General features: G+C 40.6%; 1 protein-coding gene across 1 annotated transcript in view; it reads right to left on the reverse strand.

Annotated features, from left to right (window-relative positions):
- The window catches only part of LRRC1 (leucine rich repeat containing 1), a 68,452-nt gene that overhangs the window by 25,084 nt on the left and 22,769 nt on the right, over positions 1–20,599 (reverse strand). The window contains exons 3-4 of the mRNA XM_032185430.1: positions 13,473–13,551; positions 10,433–10,522 (exon numbers count right to left, since the gene is read on the reverse strand). Coding sequence (XP_032041321.1) covers positions 10,433–10,522; positions 13,473–13,551 — 169 coding nt within the window. The remainder of the gene's footprint in view (positions 1–10,432; positions 10,523–13,472; positions 13,552–20,599) is intronic.

Below are 20,599 nucleotides of genomic sequence, written 5' to 3' on the forward strand. Positions count from 1 at the left end.
GCTCCTTAGTGCATTCTATGTTCACTAACATTTTCTCCCTGTTAAGTTATGTAAACAGACAGGATTTTTAGCCATTTGCTGTTGTTCAAATACGTTTTCTGATGAAATAACACTTTATCTTTGAAAAGTGTAATTTTTCCTCTTCTCAGGTACAAACAGATTTTTCACAGTATACCAAATGATTTTTTTTTTGTCTTTTCCCTCTGCCATTAATTTTGTGGATGCATTGTTAATAAAGAGTCTTTCTGAAGATTTTCAAAGGAACTAAAAGAAGCCATACCTTAACAATTTCAGAATCTTTCCCTATTCCTCATTTTAATCTAGGAGAGCAATAGCAGTCACTGTGTGTTGTTTTTTTTTGTTGTTGTTGTGATCTGTAAAACACAAAGGCGATGCAGCCTGCTAGGGCAGGAGACACAGTTCTGGCAGCAGCTGCTCACCAACCGCATTTAGAAATACAAACACGCTGGAGAGCGTTGCAGACTGCTCTAGAACAAAGCGACAAACAGTCCTCTCCCCCTGCAAAATCAGAAAATGTACAAACAAAATGTCATCTGCACTCTAAAGGGGAGGGGGGAAAGGGAGTGCTTTTCCAAGGTTACTATTGTAAGAAGCTCCGAAACTTGTAAAAGCATTAATATTGTAATCATTCTCACCACAAAAGCTACCACACACACGGAGTGCTGAGCATGTGTGTGAAATTACTGAGCACAAGGCAACAGCAAACCCAGCCAGAGGATCCAGTAATTGAAATAATTACCAAGTTTTCCATTTTAGCATTCCAGACGATTACGGGTTTAAGGGTGGAACCAAGCAGAATCTGAAGGTATGACATGGCTAAAAATGCCATTTTCAGTACAAACCAGGTAAGTTTAATCAGTGCTGGACTTAATGTAACTGTAAGTACTGCTGTTCATCACGAGAGGTAGATGAAAAGAAGAAACGTGAAAGCAATAATTGAGGACAAAACTACAAGGAATAAAGTAGTCTGTAAATGCTGGAAACATCTTTCCTGATGACACTTGCCAGGATTTAGGAGAGAAACTCACAGCCTAACATGTTCCACAGAAAAGGATACACCTAGGGAACTCTGCAAATACTCCTTTATGTCAACGACAGCATCCCTTCCAAAATAAAGAGAACAGTAGAATGAGCCACTAACAGTGGAATTAAAGCACGGTTTTGTTCTTCCAAAGCAAGGCTATTTTTCTTTGGATTAATTAAAAAAAAAAAAAAAAAGCCTCAGTAGCAACATAGCCTACAAAACAACCATTTCAAAAGCAGATAGATGACTGTGGACAACAGCAACACACTGCAGTAAGCAAAACACTATCAACTGCAGTTACAAAAGAAAAAATAGAAAAAAGACAGACACATTCCCTAGTTACCTTGGATGAAATCACAACTTTTTCAGTGTATCCCATATGTTAAGCATACTCTGTATTGTAAAGTTATAAAAGACAAAGCCGAGAAGAGTTATACTGGTGCTTTAACACCATAGACAGCCGTGTCGTTCTCCTACTTAAGACACCAGAAAGTCAGCCTTAAGAGAACATTATCTGCCCCAATTTATCTCACCCCTCACCACAACAGGACCAGAAGCGCTCAAGCCCTTGGGTACACCAGCGAAGGCTTCTGAGGAAAGAAAAGGGAAGCATGGTGACACGCAGTATTTTCTTGTTAAAAAGAAGTGGGAAAAAGAAAGGTGGAAAAAGCTGTGAGAAAATTAAAATGAAGGATAAAAGGACTAATACGAAAGCTAATGTTCTTAATAAAAAAAACTGAACAAGAGCAGTCTCATTTCATTAATAGAAGTCTCAATTATTTCAATCCTATGTGAGGAGCATGACACAGTTGAGCATATGGGAAAAGTCAGACATTGGGAAATAGTGGAGCAAAATCGCATGAGATGAAGATATAAAGGACTTGCAGAAATGCAAGGCCCCATTTGCATCTTTCCAGCAGGCTTCAGCTCATCATTGGAATGCAAAATCCTCAACGCAGTTTTGGTAATAGCAACCTATAAAGAACGACCTTTTCCTCACATTTCCAGGATTGAAAAGAGAAGGAAAAGACAGGCGAGTTGGCACGGTCCCTGCATTTATATGGAACAAAGGCAAGTCCCAGGCAGTAAGGATGGTTCTGGGCACAGAAAGAGTCACCAAAGGGCCAACCATAAGCAAGGTCCATTATGCTGACAGGAAAAGGAGAAGGAGAGGTCCAGAAGATGCTTTGAGCTCTGTTATCTTTAATAAACTCTGTAGCATAGCAGTAAGAGGAATGGTCTTATTATAGACTTCGGAAATAGTGCGATTTCAGAACTGATCTGTTGCATTACTCAAGGCATTCAGAAAGAGTTGGGAGAAGGAGCAGATGAAGAAACTATGAATTTCTTCTCTGAAAATAGTAGTGCCATACACGTGGCTATTTCAGCTGGGCCCCTGTCCCAGGTCACTCCCTTAAGAGGTATCCTTCATTCACCCCCTCTTCATATGAGGGCTGCAGAAGAAGCCTGGCAAGACCAGTCTCCAAACTCCTGCACCTAAATTATTCACTGAAACTCAGGGGGTTTCTTGAGTTTAAGGACATTTCCAACACAGGAGAAGCAATATTAGCTCTGTAGGGAATTCTTACGTCTCTCAACTTCCCTAAGGTTCCACTAACATGTAACCATGCAGCTTGTGGTCAACATTCTCCCAGTCCATGTTTTACCCCCCTTTTTTAGAAAGCTAAACACGAGATACTTATTTTCCTTCCAGCTACTGCTTAATACTGACATAATTAGACAAAGCTATCATGAAAGAACCTTAAAATTTATATCCATTATATGGTAACCTACAAATAGTAGAGAACTGCAGCTAGCTTCCTTTCTACCTTAAGCTTAAAGTTGTGTTGTTTTTTTTTTTCCTCCAAATGTCAGTTTAACCATTCTCCTGCCTCCTTGTTTGGTTCCCTTTCAGTTACAGAAACCTGTTGTACAACGTGAACGACGAAGAATTTTTGCAAGACCAATCCAAGAGAATTTAAAGAGAGACCTTAGGCCCACATCATGCAATAAGGGAGAGTGCTTTTTGCAGTCTTAGCTCCTGAATCCTACAAACTCTTAGGTGAGCCTGAAACTACAGCACAAATTCATTTCCTAAATGAGGGCACTTATCCATTCAAAGCATACCATCTTCACACACCTGAGGTCGAACTGTTTTACCTCTGAATATAAGGGCTGCTATAAAAACAACTACAAAGCAAGGTAGCTAGCTTCAGTTTTGATGAAGCTGTTGTTACATCTCCTCCTCAGCAGGCCTGAAGACCACTCTTCCGAAAGTCACCTTTGAGACCATTTACCCCCCTCCCCTCTAAAGGCAAACCAACCCAAAGCAACTTGCATCTAAGCTAAACACTATCTTTTCCTCTCAAGTTTACATGTATAATATATGAGGGAAAGGCACGTGAAGTTGGTTTTTGTTTCCCCTTCATGAAGGGTAAACTTATGAAGGGCTGTCAGGGCTTCCCCAGAGAACCCATCTAGAGTAGGCTCAAAAGAAAGCCAAGTTGATAATTTTGTCTTCCTAGACTTAAACAGGAAAGACATTAAAGGCAGAGGAAGAGCACTTGAATCATTAGTTCCTTGCATCAAACTGTTGATACAATTAATTGGCTTGTAAAAGAGCTACAGGTCTGCCACAAGGGAAAAAAGAAAGAAAGAAAAATATCGGTATCTTATCAGCCACTCACCAGAGGAAAGACTAAACAGACAATTCAGTACAAGCCGCATCCAAATTATAAAAAAGGAGCAGAGTAGTACAGCTTATGACCAAGAAGCTCCTTAGATCTGTAGCAGAGGTAGTCTAAGCTGCTAACTAGGAAGAGTTTTCTATGTAAGCTTGTTTTCTAAGATGCTGTATTCAATTCTCTCTCTCACACACAGCAGCGAGCATGGTCCAAAAGACAGACAGGGAAACTGAACTCAGTATGACCTTCAAAAGGAATTATTAAGAGATAAGAGAGATTTATAATTACAGCACAGTCTGTTCACTTTTGAATGCTTTCTTCAATTTGCTTATCAAGATTACTGAAACAATTTGGGGAAGCTAAGCCAATTCACTATTACAACAAGATTTTCAAAATCTCTTCCATTCCACTCATGCAACATACGTTTCCCACTCCTTAAACAAAATTGCATATTATTATTTTATTTACAAAAAAATAATTGCTAAATATATGTTAAGGGCTTCTTCCTTGTACAGCATACAAGATGTAACTTCTCTTCTTTAAAGGCCAGATGGTACCGCACTCACTATTTCATTGTTCCTGAAATAAACTTTCGAGTTCCTTAACATTGAGTTTTGCCATTTAGCACACAGCTGTGATTAGCACCAAACACTCCTCCTACTCAAACTGTAAATATTCCTTGTCATGCTAAATTCAGAGTGCAAACTTCTAATCCTATATATAGTCAGCCTAGTCAGGCCAACTACAAATAGTTCTTCTATGTGTTTGCAAGGTAAGCCTCCCGACTTTTGTTATCATGTAAGGCCATATTATGCTAAACCTGAATGCTGTCTTGCTACAGACAACTCCCAGAGCTTTTCCCACTCTGTGCAGTGCTGCCAGATGCACAGTCCACACTCGTGATGTTCTAGCATACACTAAACAAAATACAGCCCAAGACTGGCCCAGGAATGCATTAGCAAAATAAGCACGCCATTCTGATCTGCTCCTGGACCATCTGCATTAAGAGTATCGCCCCTGCCTTTGAACACCTTTTATTCTCCAGCTACTCCTATTCAGATCAACATTAAAGATTCTGAATTCAGAAAGTTGCTGAAAACTTCCAAACATCTAGAATTAAAAACATATATATTAAAAGGTCACGCTCAGCAACTTTGTTTCCCTAACACGAAATCTCTGGATACTCGTGGTTCTGTGACTCTTGAAAAGCACACCTCTAACACAACAATACTCCTAAGTGCCCTAACATTTGTTCTGCTCTTTGCATTATGTTTGTTTGCATTATGAAATGCATATGCTAGCTGCAGACATTAAGAGGAGAATTTGTCTGCTTACCTGGTAATTCCCTCTCAGTAGTAAGGCCCACAGATCCACTCAGCCCGCTTGCAAGCTTGGGGGTAAACCAGACTCATCAGTCATTGGCATCCATCAGAAGAATATCCCTCCCATCTAAAGAAACTCTCACCTCCCCATTTTAAAGGTTTCTAAAGCCAACATGAAGCTCCTCTACTTCCTTGCATCACAGACTGTGCAGTTCTCTAAAGAAAAGGTTGCAAATCGTGGGGATGCTACCAATCATGTCTGCCTTTTTCAGACATGGGCAAGACAGCTGAAAAAAATGGTGAAAGCTAAAGATTGGATAAGAGAGAGATGTTTTGTATGCTGATGGGCAGCAGGCCTTAAATCACAATTTAAGCACAGCACGAATCTCTAAGTTCCCAAATCTTTGCTGGTAAAAAGCCAACATCACTCTGTAGGGTGGAGGGAACTAACCCCGAAGCCAACACGTAAGGACAGAATGTGCTCGGGATGGACGTGCACCTGATTATTCTCATCACTGTAAGGCATGCCCCAGGAAGGTTTACAGGCAGGTACAAAGAAACACCCTGAGTTTTGAATTTCAGGAAAAAGTTATGCCCTGTGTTCTGGATGTTAAGTAAGGAGCTATTGAAGAAAAACCCTGGAAGCAAATGGAAATTGCTAAATGCTACCCGTGGTGGGAGGAACAGACTACACCTGCTCGTCGGACAGCTCTGCATTCACAGTCCTGGTGCTGCAGAATAGGCAGGGAAATTAGACTTGCTTCATTAGGCTGAGAAACACTGAAAAAGACACTCCCACTAACAGCTCAAATTGTATAACCTGTTTCTCTGAATGGTTCAACTAGATAACAGGACAACTCCTATTCCTCCTCAACTAATTATTAGCTTAATGCATTAACATTCACTGTTTTACTCCACACCATGAGTTAAAAAGACCACAGAGAAACACTCAAAAAATAGCATTGCTAATATTAAAATATCTAGTGCATTACCAAGTCCCAAAGCAGAGCACAGCAAAAAGATCTGTGACACACTAAAACTACAGACGAGGAAAGGGCTTAAAAAAAAAGAAGTGTTTTTATCTGACAAGGGAAAACTTGTAGCACGTGTACCAGCACTGGATATGCAGATTGATTTGGTCACAGAGAAGAAGGCGAGGTGATGTACACTGAGTATGGCTGTGTACAAGCAAGAAGACAAAAGGGAATAGAGAGGCATTGCCTATGTTCTTCAAACGCCCACCTGGGAGCCTCACGTACACTCCACTTTGGCAGCACGAAGGAAAAGAAACATTCAAAAGGACTACGCAGAGGAATTCTTAAAGGCACAATAAAAATATAAACAGCAACTTTACATATCAAAAGCTTGAATGAATTAAGATACTCGCCTGAGACAGTGAAGCTGATCATTGGTATTCATCTTATACATCAGAGCATGGGAAAACTGGAGTGAATATCTGGAAGACTCACGTCCACAAAATGCTCAAAATGAGTGAAATAGAAGATTATTACCTACTGCCAGGTAGGTAACTTCTGAACTAACCTCTCAAGTGCTGCCGTTCAAAAAAAAACGAGCTGTTACTTTTGCTGCTTTCCCTATATGATGCAGGAGGGCAAATCTGTTGTGCCACCACATTTGAAGTAGGTTGTTTAACTATATATATATATATATATACATGTATTCATTAAGTGCATAGTGATGGCTATAAGGTGAATTAGAGATTTCACTGGCTGTATTAGGCAGTTTCCCAGACAAGGCTCTAGGACTGTAATAATTTAGCATGTTTTTTTCCCTACATTTTCACATACTCTAGTGGCCAGAAGACCAGTAGCAAGCACATGGATGTCACATTTTTCCCCAAAATAAATACAGCTGTAGCAGAGTAACTCACCAAGTATGTACTTGCTTGCTCACTATTTGACCATCTCACACAAAGCCCATTGTACTCCATCAAATAATACCATGGATCATTATCCAAAACACCCAGGAACTCCAGTAAGGCATTTGCAAACATTCCAACACCTGGAAGAGCCTTTTTTGGTCTCTTCAGCCACAGAGACAATTAGCATTATCTTCTTCCTAATACCTAGCATTTTGGGGGTCCCAAAAAGTGCAGAAGAAAGAAAACAGAGAAGGGAACAAAAAACACGAGTATACGACATTTGGAGAATCCACTGAGTATTTCACTGCTTTTATCAAACATAAGGCAATCAACGGGACAAACAAATTCACTTAAATTATAATTTCACACTTAAAAGATGAAGCTTGTGTGTAAAGGAAAGCTGCACCTGTTGGTAGCTAGACGGAAAAATAATAATTTATTATTTATAGATGTAGAAGTATTCAGAAATGTTGATAACATTCACTCTCAGTGGTAAATGTCATGTAAGGACTTTGTGCTGCAGTCCTAATTAGCTATAAACAAGACTTCTCAATCACTTCCAGCTATAATTAGAATACCTTTCTCTTCATCACTGATGGCTGAAATTCTGTAGTCTGAAGGAGAGAACAGACAGAAAAAGAGCCCTACACTTTTGCTACTGGTCCACACATGAGATGTATTAAAAAAAAAAAAGTCATTGGGTAGGATTTAGGTCAGTTCAATGTATTCCAATGCAGATCAACATTCCCCAATAGAGTTCAGGAATGGTTACATTTCTGTGGGATCTGTCATTAGTTCCCTTCCTGTTATGTTAATATTCTTCTGTTTTGGAAATGCCAAAGCTTACTTTCGAACTGCCATATTCCTATCTATTGCGAATACCTGATGAGCCAAAGAGAACAGCCCAACACACTTCTGTCTTTAAGCATAAACCTGATTAGCAGAAATATTTGCTAAAAAGAAAAAAAAAAAAAAAAATGTGGGTTTGTATAAATAAACTATGCATATTCTTAGAAAGCTATGCTGGGTGTATTTTTCAGATCAAAGCAGGCCTATCAGATCTGAATAAAAGTCTAGCCCTCCAGGAAAATTTACCAGGAACACCAAGACAAGCATAATTCTTCCTGAAGCAAGTGAAGATTCCTGGTTTTTTGCTTCAATATTGGGAATTGCAGAATACAGCAGCGTAACCCTCAAAACCTGTATGCAACAGCTCACATAAGGTTGAAATAGTTTCACATCATCTCCTTGGACTACCTAGGATCAAAATTCGGAAGACTATTACATTTATTCTTGCATAGCTGAACTGAACGTAACTGACATCTCTGCAAATGCCTGGTATCCCCATATAAACCAAAACTGTTTCTATTCATTTGCTCCAAAATAGAGCCACCGTGAGCCACGTGATCAAATGACAGGCAGGGTAAGCAAGGAGGTCAAGTCACAGAAGGCAGTGACCAGACAGGGAAGCCAGTGACCTTCCTCCAGCTATTATTTGCAAAGCAGCAGTCCCCCTTATACTTTGGGAATTGTTTCAGCTTGTCATGTTTCTTGTATTCATTTTCAAAACCAGGCAGGATGCGGAATTTTATCCCTAGGTTTTCAGTAACTGAGAAGTCCGAACAAGCCTGTTCTTAGCTGCCAGTGCTGTGAAAAGCTGCAAGAAAAGTTTCGTGATCTTTTTATAGAAAAGAAAGAATGTCACAAAAGCCCCAGCCCGTGCAATTTTTAGTAAGACTTTGCCGTAGTCAGTGGGCACACATTAGCTGTACCTGTTAGTGCTTGTGGAAGGTTTCAAAAGGTATTTTCTACTTCTGTTGGGCCTGGTGCCAGCTGACAGCTTTCATACACACAGGAAGTGGCTAAAGCAGTACTGGTCTGGACTTGACTACATTGCAGGAGCTCTCAATAAGATCCCTTCTGGAGGAGTCCTCTATTTAGAAACAGTTGGCTTCTGATGATTGTTAGGGACTATGCTGGCTCCCCAAAAAATCCATGTTAAAAATACTCCACTTTTTGAAAGGATGTCCAAGATTAACAGGTCTCTACTGTTACACAACTCAACATCCACACTGGGCACAGTAACCAGAGAGGCAGAACTATCAGGGGCTGCAGGAAATTTCTATTTCTCTAAAATGGTGAGTTTCCCAATAAACGTAATAAAGTTGAGCTAAAGCACAGATCTCTTAAGTTCAGTGAAAACTATTTCTGAAGCTGGAATAGCGAGCGAAACTCTTCAGCCTGGAAAAAAAAAATAAGAAGAAAAAAAAAAAAAAAAGAAAAAAAAAGCACCTGGGGATATAATAGAGATCTACAAAGTCAATGGCAGATCAAGAGGCATAGGGATCAACTGTTCACTGTCTCTTCCAACACTAGCAAAAAAAGCAGTCAGACAGGTGGAGTCAGGCCCAAAAACAAACAAACAAAAGAAAACCAATGCAATGGGTAATAAACTTTTGCAACTATTTGCCAGGGGCGAATACTAAAGATGTCTCCATAAACTCAATGAGAAACTGGACTAGTAAGTGGAAGAGGGATTCGTTATTGCTGCCATTAGACAAACCACAACCCAAAACTCAGGAAATTCCCTGAACCAGAGGACGGTAAGAGCAGTAATCAAACACACACTTTACTTCTTAATCCTCACTAGGCATCTGCTTAGTACAACTAGAGAAGAAAGTTAGATGGGCCCTTAAACTGAATGAGCAAAGCCACTCTCACCTGTTTAATTGAGACACGGAAATGCCTTTTCTCCTTCAAATCAGAAGAGCTACCCTTGCCTCCACTAAGAGAGAAGACATTCCTGTTTGCAAGCGTGGATGTTTATTACAATCAGAATGAGACAGACATAAAGTACACTTTACTTTTCATGTGCTCCACTTTGGAATTCTGTCCCTGCAATCATGCTCTGCTTTCCAGAGCTAACAAACATCTCAAAAGTTTATCAAATTTCACCTTAAGAGCTGTTTTCTGAGTTTCCATCTCGACAGTTCCTGCTGGAGTTTTTTCAGAAGCAGACTGCTGCTATGATTAGGAACCTTCTAATTTCCAGCCTGATCATGGCCAGCTTTTACCCGTTTGTTCTTGTGCCAGCACTGTCTGGTTTTGAGCTAAGCTGCAAGCTGGCTGACATGTTTACAATAATGGATCAATGGCCTTTATCACAGCAAAGGAAAGTAAAAGGTCAGTTCTGCATCATAAGACACCTATTTAATTCTGCATTTAAAAATCCAAGTTACTCCAAATCCCTGAGAACAGAGCATAAGCATAAACATACATGATTCAGTTTCTGCGGTAGCCTGCTAAAGGTAAGTGAAAATGCAAAGTGATTTTTTTAAACAGATCAATATGAAGAAAACAAACAAACCAACCAACCTGTAAATAATTGTATAGGTAATCATATTATTTACAGTTATACAAGTCATTTATACAGTATGTATAACAAGACAGAAAAATAAAGATATCAATAAAGTTAAAAAAAAAAAAAAAAAAAACTTACTTCCCAATGTTTTCAGGTAGTGCTTGCAGAGAGATGTCATTTACTGATAGACATGTTAGATTCTGTAATTCAGGAAAGCTCTCAGGCAACCTATGGAGATATTAATTCAAGTCAAGGACTTCCAGTGTAAGTATTCACATTAATATAATACACAGCAAAAAAAAGAGATCGTGTAGCAGAAAACTGGAGCCTATTTAGCCAATGTACACAGAGAGGGGAGGAATGCCTAGACTCCCAAAAATTCTAGGGATCATAGTAAAATAAATAAATAAATAAAAACATAGCTGACAAACTTTAAAGTTTCCTCTGTGTCAAAGTGCAGGTAATAACTCCGTCTCCTGACTCCTCTCTTCCCTGTCTCCAATTTACAGCTTCAAAAAGCCATATGACTTGAGAACATACAAAGCATTTTAATAAATTGAAAATTAAATAGGAAAAAAAAAATCTATTGGTATTATCCTGCATCACCCATATGGTAAAATAATCAAGCAAATTAGTTTCATGCAGTACGTTCGGTTGCGTACATGCTCAGAGCTGGGCCATTTTGTGTTGGCCACTAGGCTGCTCTTCAGCTGCTGCGTTTTGAAGAAACAGTCTGTTCGCTATCAGGACAATGTTCCGTTGTTACAGCCCTCCACATGCACTGCTTCACAACACAACAGCACGTAATCCCTCTCCTCTTTCACTATAAAATGCAAGCATATGCAAAGTGCTCCCCAAGTCTTCTGCACGATCCTCAGAGCCTGCAACCTAAGCCCAGGCCGTAGCACTCGGTTTGGTTCCTGCTCCCCACGTCCCCCAGCTCCAGGTATGTGGTGCAACCCGCAGACCTCTAACAGGAGACGTGGTGTGCAGGCAAACAGCTGCACATGATGGGGAAAGGGAAGCAGACAAATGACAGTAGGGGGACTTCTCATGTGCTCAACTCCATACTGCCTTGTTATTTTCTGTACATTACTAACAGAACTCACTTGGGGTCTCTACAACGTGACCTCTACAATCCCCCTAACTGTACAATAGCAACAGGCTTGGAAGCAGCATCTTCACCATTTAGGCTCTTATACTCTTAAGACTTGACTTAAACGATCTGATTATCTGTAGCATTGTGTATATCTATTGTGGTCTTCTGGTCTAACCTACAAAAAATGGGCCTCCTTTTTATGAATGCAAGCTCCAAATCATCTGAAAGCAGCTGAAAAGCAGCCACTTTTAATAGTGCAGATTCACCAGCCATTAAATTTGACAATGAGGCAACATACTGTATTAGTGGAAGGGCATCGATTGGGAAGACCTCTGACTGGCTTTTAAGCTCAGTGAAAATAAGAGCAAGAATCAATAGCTTAAAAAAAAAAAAAAAGTTCCAGCATATCACACATAAAAGGAAATGACTGCTAGGCTTTATCACCCCATCTGGGCTAATTAGTGCCAAGACCTACATGCTGCTACACAGGTAAAACTGAAATTCTGGGCCTCTTCATAGGAAGCACCAGGCAACCGTGTGTAAACAGCTTCTGTTATCTCTGTTTTCTAACTTACTAGGTTGCTTGGAGTGATATTTTCCAGGACACACACATACTTTGGAGCCACTCTATCAAGAATTTTTAAAGTTCTCCTGCAACCACCAACAAAGAATTATGAGATCTATTTCAACCCCATTAAAAAGCCTTTCAATTCTTTTGTTAATTCCTCTCAGCTGTAGTTATGCCTTACAGATGCTGTCGAAGGAGATCCATCGGCTGGGCCTCAGGCCTTATTCAGTGCACAAAATGGAGAACAACAACAGCTAACATGCTGCTACTTTTTTTTTATTATTATTTATTTTTATTTTTATTTTTATTTCAATACCATGAGATGCAGCTCTGTGCTTTATGTACAGCACACTCATCTCCAGGAAAAGGCTGCCCAGTGACCCTCATCACTTTAATATCTAAACACCAGTTCAGCTTCAGTTTGCTTTACCAGATTTTTGTGGTATTATTATCCTCAGCATATAAATGGGCTACAGAGGCCCAGGGATTAAGATCACAAGTGTCCCTTTAATGCTTAGAGATCCGAATTTCCAGAGAACTTAGCATGCACTATGCGCTATATTCAAAGCGCAGCTCTGAAGAATCTCAGCTGCCTATGTGGGAGAAGCTGTCCTGCGAAACCGCTGCAGCGGCTTAAGATATTACAGACACTCAGCTGTTTGTTACCACTCATGCACTCCAGCCAGCCAGCTAATCATGCAAGTATTCCCAGCCTATCTCAGCGCACAGCAAAGCAAGTCGGTTAATGCCCACTGTGAATACTCCGGCTTATGTGAATTGCTCAGCATCACAAAGGAGCTCTGTGGCACAGGCTGGTTTAGGAAATCGTTCTCCAAACAGCGTTCAAAGGCCTTAGCTGGCAGATCACCTCTTCTCTTCCTTGCTATCTCCAGTCTCATTTCACTTTATACATTCCAAATTGTCAGCAAGTGGAACAGAGAAACATAAACAAAGCTCCTCTTCTGTAGATGTGTGTAATCCTCGTGCCCCAGTTCGTCAGAACACAGACCAGGAGCTGCAGTAGCAGCCACCAATGTACACGGTGCATTTTTGCCACATGTTACTGCATGTCACTGTGTCCCAATTGATAGGAGAGTGATGAAACACTAGTCCAAGCTTTAATCGTTAGAAAAAGCCATTATCTGCAGCGGCTGATCTACACTCTATTCCAAATTGTCAGGCACCTGGGTTTGTGCCAACACATTCATGCTAACCATGGCCTTATCTCTCCCAAGTACGAGCGTGGTTATCCTACACGTTTAAGAAGAGAAACGAAAATGGAGAGAATCAGATTTACATTTTTCCTGGTTGGCTAACAAATTTCATCCCCTCCCAGCACATCGCTTTTTAAATCTGAACTTTTGCTACAATCACTGCCAGAGACAGACGCTGTTGGCAAGATTTCATAGAGATGCTAGATCACAATTTTTAAGGGCTTATTTAAAATTGTAATTGTTACAGCAAGATTGTAATTCTGGTATGGCAAGTACTAAGAAGAAGGTGGAAATTACCTAGTCAGTGGATTCCCACTGAAATCTGCTACCTGTAGTGCTTTGCAGAATGAGATGCTTTCTGGTATTTCAGGAATATCTGCGGAAGAAAAAAGGGAAAAAAAAACAAACATCATCAACAACTGTACTGCATCTACACTGAAACTATTGCCTCATTACATTCAGTAACTTGCTACTGCAAGCAGTTATCTTGGTATCTTTCAAGACATTTCAACATGCAAGCCTGCTTCATGTCCAAGTACTCATACTTCAAATGAGAGCAAGAGCAACTAGCAGGGCAGAGCCATTTTGCGCTTTTGCAAATCCCATTTCCCTCTCCTGCTCCACATGCTTTTTACTGAGTCTAAACTACTCACCTGTCCTTGGACTGATCTTTATCAGTCTCTGTCCAGAAAAAAAGAAGGAAAAAAAAAAGATTCTCCATGTCCTAAGACTGTTCTAAAGAACCAATTAAAGTCTGAATTTCTTGTAATTTGATCAATACACACCCACAATCTGTGCTGGCAGAAAGTACAGGGGGAGGGAAAACAAGGAAGGGAAGAAGAGAACATGCAAGTCTCTTTGCTCATAACACACACACACGGGAACAGAACCAGCCTTTCTCACAATAAAGACAGTTAATTTGAAAATATTATTCAATTTATTCAAACAACAGGTCCCAAGTAAGTGCTAGCATACTACTTCAGATTGCCAGAAACTAATCAGAGATACTTCTATGTGAAAACAGATGTTTTTTGAGGTATCTTCAATACTACTTGTTTGTCTACTGAAGCTAGTCAATGCCATGTTAAAAATAAAATGCTGTTCTGGGCCTCTTACTTCCAGCTATATTTCTATCCGTAGCCTGTGAGCCCTCTGTTTAAGACCTTGTTTATTGCCATTGAGATCCAGCAAGAATGGAACAAATACGCTTGGTTTCCTTGTTTAACAACTCAGATTGTTATGATTCATTTGGAAAGGAATTCAACAGAAAAGGCGGTAAATCTTATAATAAAAAGGAGTCTTGTGATCAGGTTTTCCTATTTCCATTCTTTCTACGAAGTATTACATCTATTCCCTCTCCCCTTCCTGCAATTCTCACTGCAAATAATACTTCAGGAAATGTCTTCATAAATTTTCCTCATGTAAGTAGCACCACTGACTTCAGCAGCCATCAGTGACCTAAATACGCTGAAAAATATTTGGAAATTAGGTCTCTTCCTATCTAGCTGAGTAGCTCAGAATTGAACGCCTATATATTTCATTCAGCTCTTCTCCCCCTGAGCAGCGTGATGGGAGGCACAGCAGGAGGAAAGTACCTGCCCATCAGGCTCCATCTCCTGCCAGGCCATCTGAGCAAATGCACTTGCTCTGACTCATTCCAGCTCAGAACTGAATCCCAAACCAGTATGAACGTCTCCCAAATCCCCCCATCACCAGGTGTGAATGGTCAACGAAAGGTTAGTACAAGAACATCTCCTGGGAACCCTCTTCTGTTTCTTAAGTGATTGGGAAGGGCTGGAGGGACAGAGGTGGACAGGCACCATCCAGTGGGTTTCACTGCATCTCAAGTAGTGTAAGAGTCATCCCCTTCTCCCAAAGGAAAAATAAACTGTGTCACAAACCCCAGTGCTCCCTGCATATTCACCAGGCACAGGTCTGAAATTAGCCTAAGCAGTTGGATAAAATTCCTGAAGTTTACACATAGCTCTGGAGCGGTCTATTCACCAACCCCCAAAACACACTGTGCTTTCAGATGATGGATCCACTGTGAGCATTACTAAATATCAAAACAGTTTATGAGCAACAGAGGTGAACATCCACAGTGCAGCACATGGAAGAACAACAAAGCTGCTCTTCCACAACACCAAACCGCAGGGCCAAAGCCGCTCAGTACTAGGTTTACATGAAGTGGTACACAGGGTATAGTTGGATTTATGAGGTGGTGAAAATATATTCCTTTAAAAACTACACAAACCTAAGGTCTGCCAATGGCACCAGCTCTCCCATACAAGAAAACAGATCATTTTAGAGACAAACTCCTGTCAGAGATGCTTTGTATCTCTCACAAAACTCCTTCGTAACAACTTGGATACCTGAGGGTAAACCCTTGATATTAGAAATCCAGTAACAGCAAGATAAGTCATAGCAACATAGAATGGTTTCGGTTGGAGGGGACTTTAAGGACCATCTAATTCCATGCCCCCTGCCCTGGGCAGGGACACCTCCCACCGGACCAGGTTGCCCAAAGCCCCATCCAGCCTGGCCTTGAGCACCTCCAGGGATGGGGCATCCACAGCTTCTCTGGGCAGCCTGTGCGAGGGCCTCACCACCCTCTGTGGGAAGAACTTTCTCCTTGTATCTAATCTAAACCTACCCTCTTTCAGTTTAAAGCCATTCCCCCTTGCCCTATCAGTACACTCCCTGACAGAGTCCCTCCCCAGCTTCCCTGTAGGCCCCCTTTAGGTACTGGCAGGCATCTGTAAGGTCGGCGTGAAACATTAGGCGAGGCCTTTAAGGTTAGAAAGAATGGGTAAAACAGAGTCCTCAAATCAGGGTTTAAGAAGAGATTGCTCCTCTGTAGTGGTTTACCTCACAAAAAGACAAAACTCTCCTGCCAAAGAGCCATGCAGGAGCCTGCAAAAATGGGTAGGAGGCTGTGGTGCCGTGGCTCAGACGCCTGTACAGGGGACATGAGGCAGAGGAGGGACCAAACCTCGTGGTCACTCTTCAAGCTTCTTCATGGGTTTCACTAATCCATGCCCAGCCGGAATACATTTCAGTGACACAGTCGGTGAGCAGATTCCTCACCAAGAACTTTGGAAGCAGCCACAAACCTACTTCAGGAGGAGCCACAAGAGCTGCTGAATGCAAAGGGACGCCTGGAACGAGCAGCCTGTGTCTAAGTGCCACAAGCACACCCATCTCTGCTGACATTCGTTCTGAGTCAAAAGCTCACACTTTGTCCCCACCATAGGAAAGGACTAAACAGTTATGAATATTGACTTCTAAATAACCATAAGGAGAGAAAAAAAAAGAAACCCACATTAAGATTGCCAGATTAAATGATGAGCGTGTGATAAATTCTGTGATAAAGTGATGAACTGTTGCAACACATGAAATACTTAAAACTATTTGCATGCCACTAATACTCCAGAAAGTAAAAGCACTGAAGTCGTTGCAGGGACAGTGCTCTGTCTGGCAAAGCAGATGGCAAGTCATTTTTTTTTTAAGAATAAATAAATAAATAAAAAGAATGAAAAAAAAAAAAACACCCACACGTTCATGTAAAAAGCATTCACTTTTAAAAGAGTGTTCTAAAAGAACTCAAACAGTACACAGACCTAGAAACTTTCCCCTTCCCTATATGTGACACATGAAATCAAAACAAAATCAAAATTGCACTTAGAGACACAGACAGCAAAGGTTTTATTCATTCCATTCCTCGATGCAAGCACTGTCTGCATAAGACTGAATTTACACTAATGGATTATTGACGACAAAGGTCCTACATACACTCAACAGACATTGGAGCCTCTACCTGCATTAGTGAGAAACACCGATACTGAGCCCTATTTATCAGCACTAAGTACAGAAGTTTGTCATTCATTGTCTATTTATTCTTCCTACCATCCTCCTCTGGATAAAATAGTTGGAAATGAACAGAAAAGCAGTGGCTCACTTCTCCTATTTTTTAATATCTTTCTCTCTCTTCTTACCCTCTCCCCCTCCCCACATCAAAATTATATTTAACATTAGCCTTAACTAACATCAGCTTTAACTAGTTCAGAGCTGATCTTTGTATTGAACCACAGGAACCCACGTAGTATTTGTCACTGCCTTACGAGTCCTGAAATGGACATTGCTATCTTGAAGTTTCACAGGACTCTAAATAACTTGTGTCTTTAAACCAAGCCAGTTTCCACAACTTCTATACATGCATTTATGCACACAGACACACACCTTTCAGATATACATGCACACTTGCTGTGTGAATCCTTCTCCTGGATTAAACAAAAAACAAACCAAAAAAAAGCTAAAGTAATCATCTTAATTTGTTTTGAAAAAATACATACACATATACACACACATATAAAACATACAAAGCAGAATATAAACTTAAATTTTTGATGATGACACAAAGTTTCTGAAACTAATCAGACTACTGATTTCCTCTACCGATGTGTGGTTTCACTGTCGTACTGTAAATAATTTCTACTGCTATATAATGGGCTACAGGGAAAAAGAATATATATATACACATTCTCAAACCAAACTATTTTTGTACCCTCTTTCCTTTACAAGGCTTGGGTATTATCTACAATAACAGTTAAGTATCTGAACTAAGTTAAAATTACTCCAGCATAGGTTACTACTTGCAATAAAGCAGCATGGACACTGTGTATAGTTTGGACGCATTTGCAAATGACAAAATCTGTTTTGAAAGTAAAGTGTGCTTTCCCAGCCTATTTATTCCAGACTATAAAATCATTACATGAGCAAAAGTGTTCAATAAGAAATTGTAATGGATGCAGGGAAAAAGGGAAATCCCCCACACACACACCGGTACCTTCACTATTTTTTTTTCTACTCTGCCTAACCAGACAAAGGACAGACATAAATCGTGTGCCTTTCTTTGAGCTGAGTTTTGTTTTACTTTTAGTAAGAAAAACACAGTTGAAGCACGAAGATTAAAGAAATTTATCAGGCAAAACACAACCAAGTTATGACACTTCATAACTCATGGAAATCACGGGAAGACTACTGTAGCATTGTTTTGAATAAATGACCTCAGAAGAAGAAAGGCAAGGAGCATTTTAGTATATGACAAAAATTCTGGGGTGGTTATTATAGCAAAGGAGATGATCATCCATAATAGAAGCATTGACATAATCAACTGAAATGCAACACAGGACATTAAAATACATAAAGAAGTCCTTCTGCCTCTTGATGGATTAAGCAGCTTTTGCCATTACTGTTTACTACTAGATTTTGCTACAGACATTAACACATACATCTCTGCCAATATTAGCAGCAATAAGGTTGAATGCTGTTCTTGCCACTGCTGGATAACCAACTCAAATCCTACTTAAATATCTAGGATTCTTCTAATACCACATACTGACGAATGCTCCACATTTACAGGATGCCCCAGATGTTCTGGCATACAGATTGTGCAGCATTGCTAATAATAAAGCTATAAACCAAGCATAAGCCCTGTGACGTATGACAATACAAATATACTGGCAGCAAAAAAGTCATGCCAGCAAAGTAGATGAAAAAAAAAAATAATCAAGCTTGGCAGTCGTGTACATAAGAGGGTGTATACATATATACACGCAAACATATTTCTACTCAAGATACCTCTTCAGATATTTATCATTCTAGTTTGCACAAGAACTTGTGGTATCAGGTAATGATCTTTCAAGCCCCATACACGTGACTTAAGAATCAAGTGTGATACTAGGGAATTCTGTACTGCCTGAATGAGAAAATTATTTCCAAATATCCTTTTGTTTGGTGCTAATTTATATATGTTGAAGATTTTTATAACAGTAACATGCCTCAGTCCCCTTTCCCTCTATTCCCTTCCTCTGAGGGCTGGGAAGGTGAGGGGGAGGCAGCCTTCATTTTAAACTGATAAAACTTTTCATATGGCACATTTTTACAGCATTTTTCTATAAAATTTCAAAAAATATATACTCTTTTCTCTACCAAAAGCCTACATGGCCGGCATTCTTTAAATATTGTGCAACAGAGAACATAATTACTGATGTCTGGCACCTAGGCCGCAGCCTGGCATGGCGCCCTGCCAGGAGTGCTGCACACTCCCCAGCAAGGGGAACCCCACAGACTGGCCTAGGCTGCCAGAACTGAAGGCTCTCGCTGCCTTATGTACCCTGCGTAACACTTAGTGATTGCTAACTCCTTACTGTATTGAGGAGTTTATGCCAAGTTTTTGCCCAGTAAGGCCACTCCAGGCTATGAACCAACGCGGCACTATCCCCCCAGGGACAGATATCCAGACCACATCCAACCAGTTTGATACATGGAAGAATTTTCCCCCTGCCTCCTCTTGAGTATGTACTATAGTGTTGTATAAAATACATATGTTACATGCACACATTAAAGGTCCAGCTAGCCCATTAGATCTTGAAGCACTATGGTGCATGAGGGATTCAGGAGTCTCAAGGCTCTCCTGCCATTTCCAGGGGGTCCTTGCTGCCATCCATGGCACAGAGGCACTCGGAGAAGCCTGGCTTGAGCAGGCTGACGCCTGCCCTTGGTAAAAGTCCTCCCTCCCCACTCACCACTTCCTCCACCTTCCAAACTGAGACAGAGGAGGAAACTATCCACTTAGTGAAATGCCTTGCAAGAAAGAATTTGTGCTGCAAGTATTTATTTGTCTTTGCAAAGGGCTCTTCAGCCGCAGAGCCTAGCTGAGGAGGTTGGTACCTCACAGAGGCCAACATCACGTCCCCCACCTCTCCCAGGGCAGCGACCTGCAGCTCCCAGAAGGTCTGCTTCCTCAAGGGGATGAAGGAGGGTTAATCTCCCCTATACTTCCACTCTGAGATCATGGCATTCACCATGATGTGTCAGGCTTTCTCGTTGTTTTCTGTTCCAAAAGCCAGAAGGTTTTGCTGCTAGCCCCAAAGGCTGAAGTAATCAACCTCTTTACCTAAAGTGTTACAATTTCTGGGACAAAATGTGACGGGAGTCCTTGTTCTTGCAAAGACTATTATGATTAAGTGGCTCTTGTACAGGTTGTAACATTTTCCTCTTCAAATTCTAAGGCGGAGGATACACAAAGAACAGAAGAGATTGCTCTTTTAGGAGCCGCCTTCACAGCTTTACAGAAAATACACAAACAGGTTCAGTTTGGATTTTCTCAACCAAAACTCTTACCGTATAATTAACAAGAAACTGAAGTGAGGTAAGCAAATCCCTTCCTCCTCCTCCTCCTGGTTTCTGTTCACTTCCCTTTTTCAAGGGAGGAGTGGAGCATGAAAAAAAAATGTTCACAAAAGAGCATTTTACAGATACATAGATAGTAGGCACGTTACTGTGTAAAGACTTAAAAGTGAGCTGTTTCTTGAATAGTTAGCCTGCGGTAAATCAACAGCCTGTCCTTCTCAGCTGCAGAA

The sequence above is a fragment of the Aythya fuligula genome, chromosome 3 (genome assembly GCF_009819795.1).
Source record: "Aythya fuligula isolate bAytFul2 chromosome 3, bAytFul2.pri, whole genome shotgun sequence".
Classification (NCBI taxonomy): Eukaryota; Metazoa; Chordata; class Aves; order Anseriformes; family Anatidae; genus Aythya; species Aythya fuligula.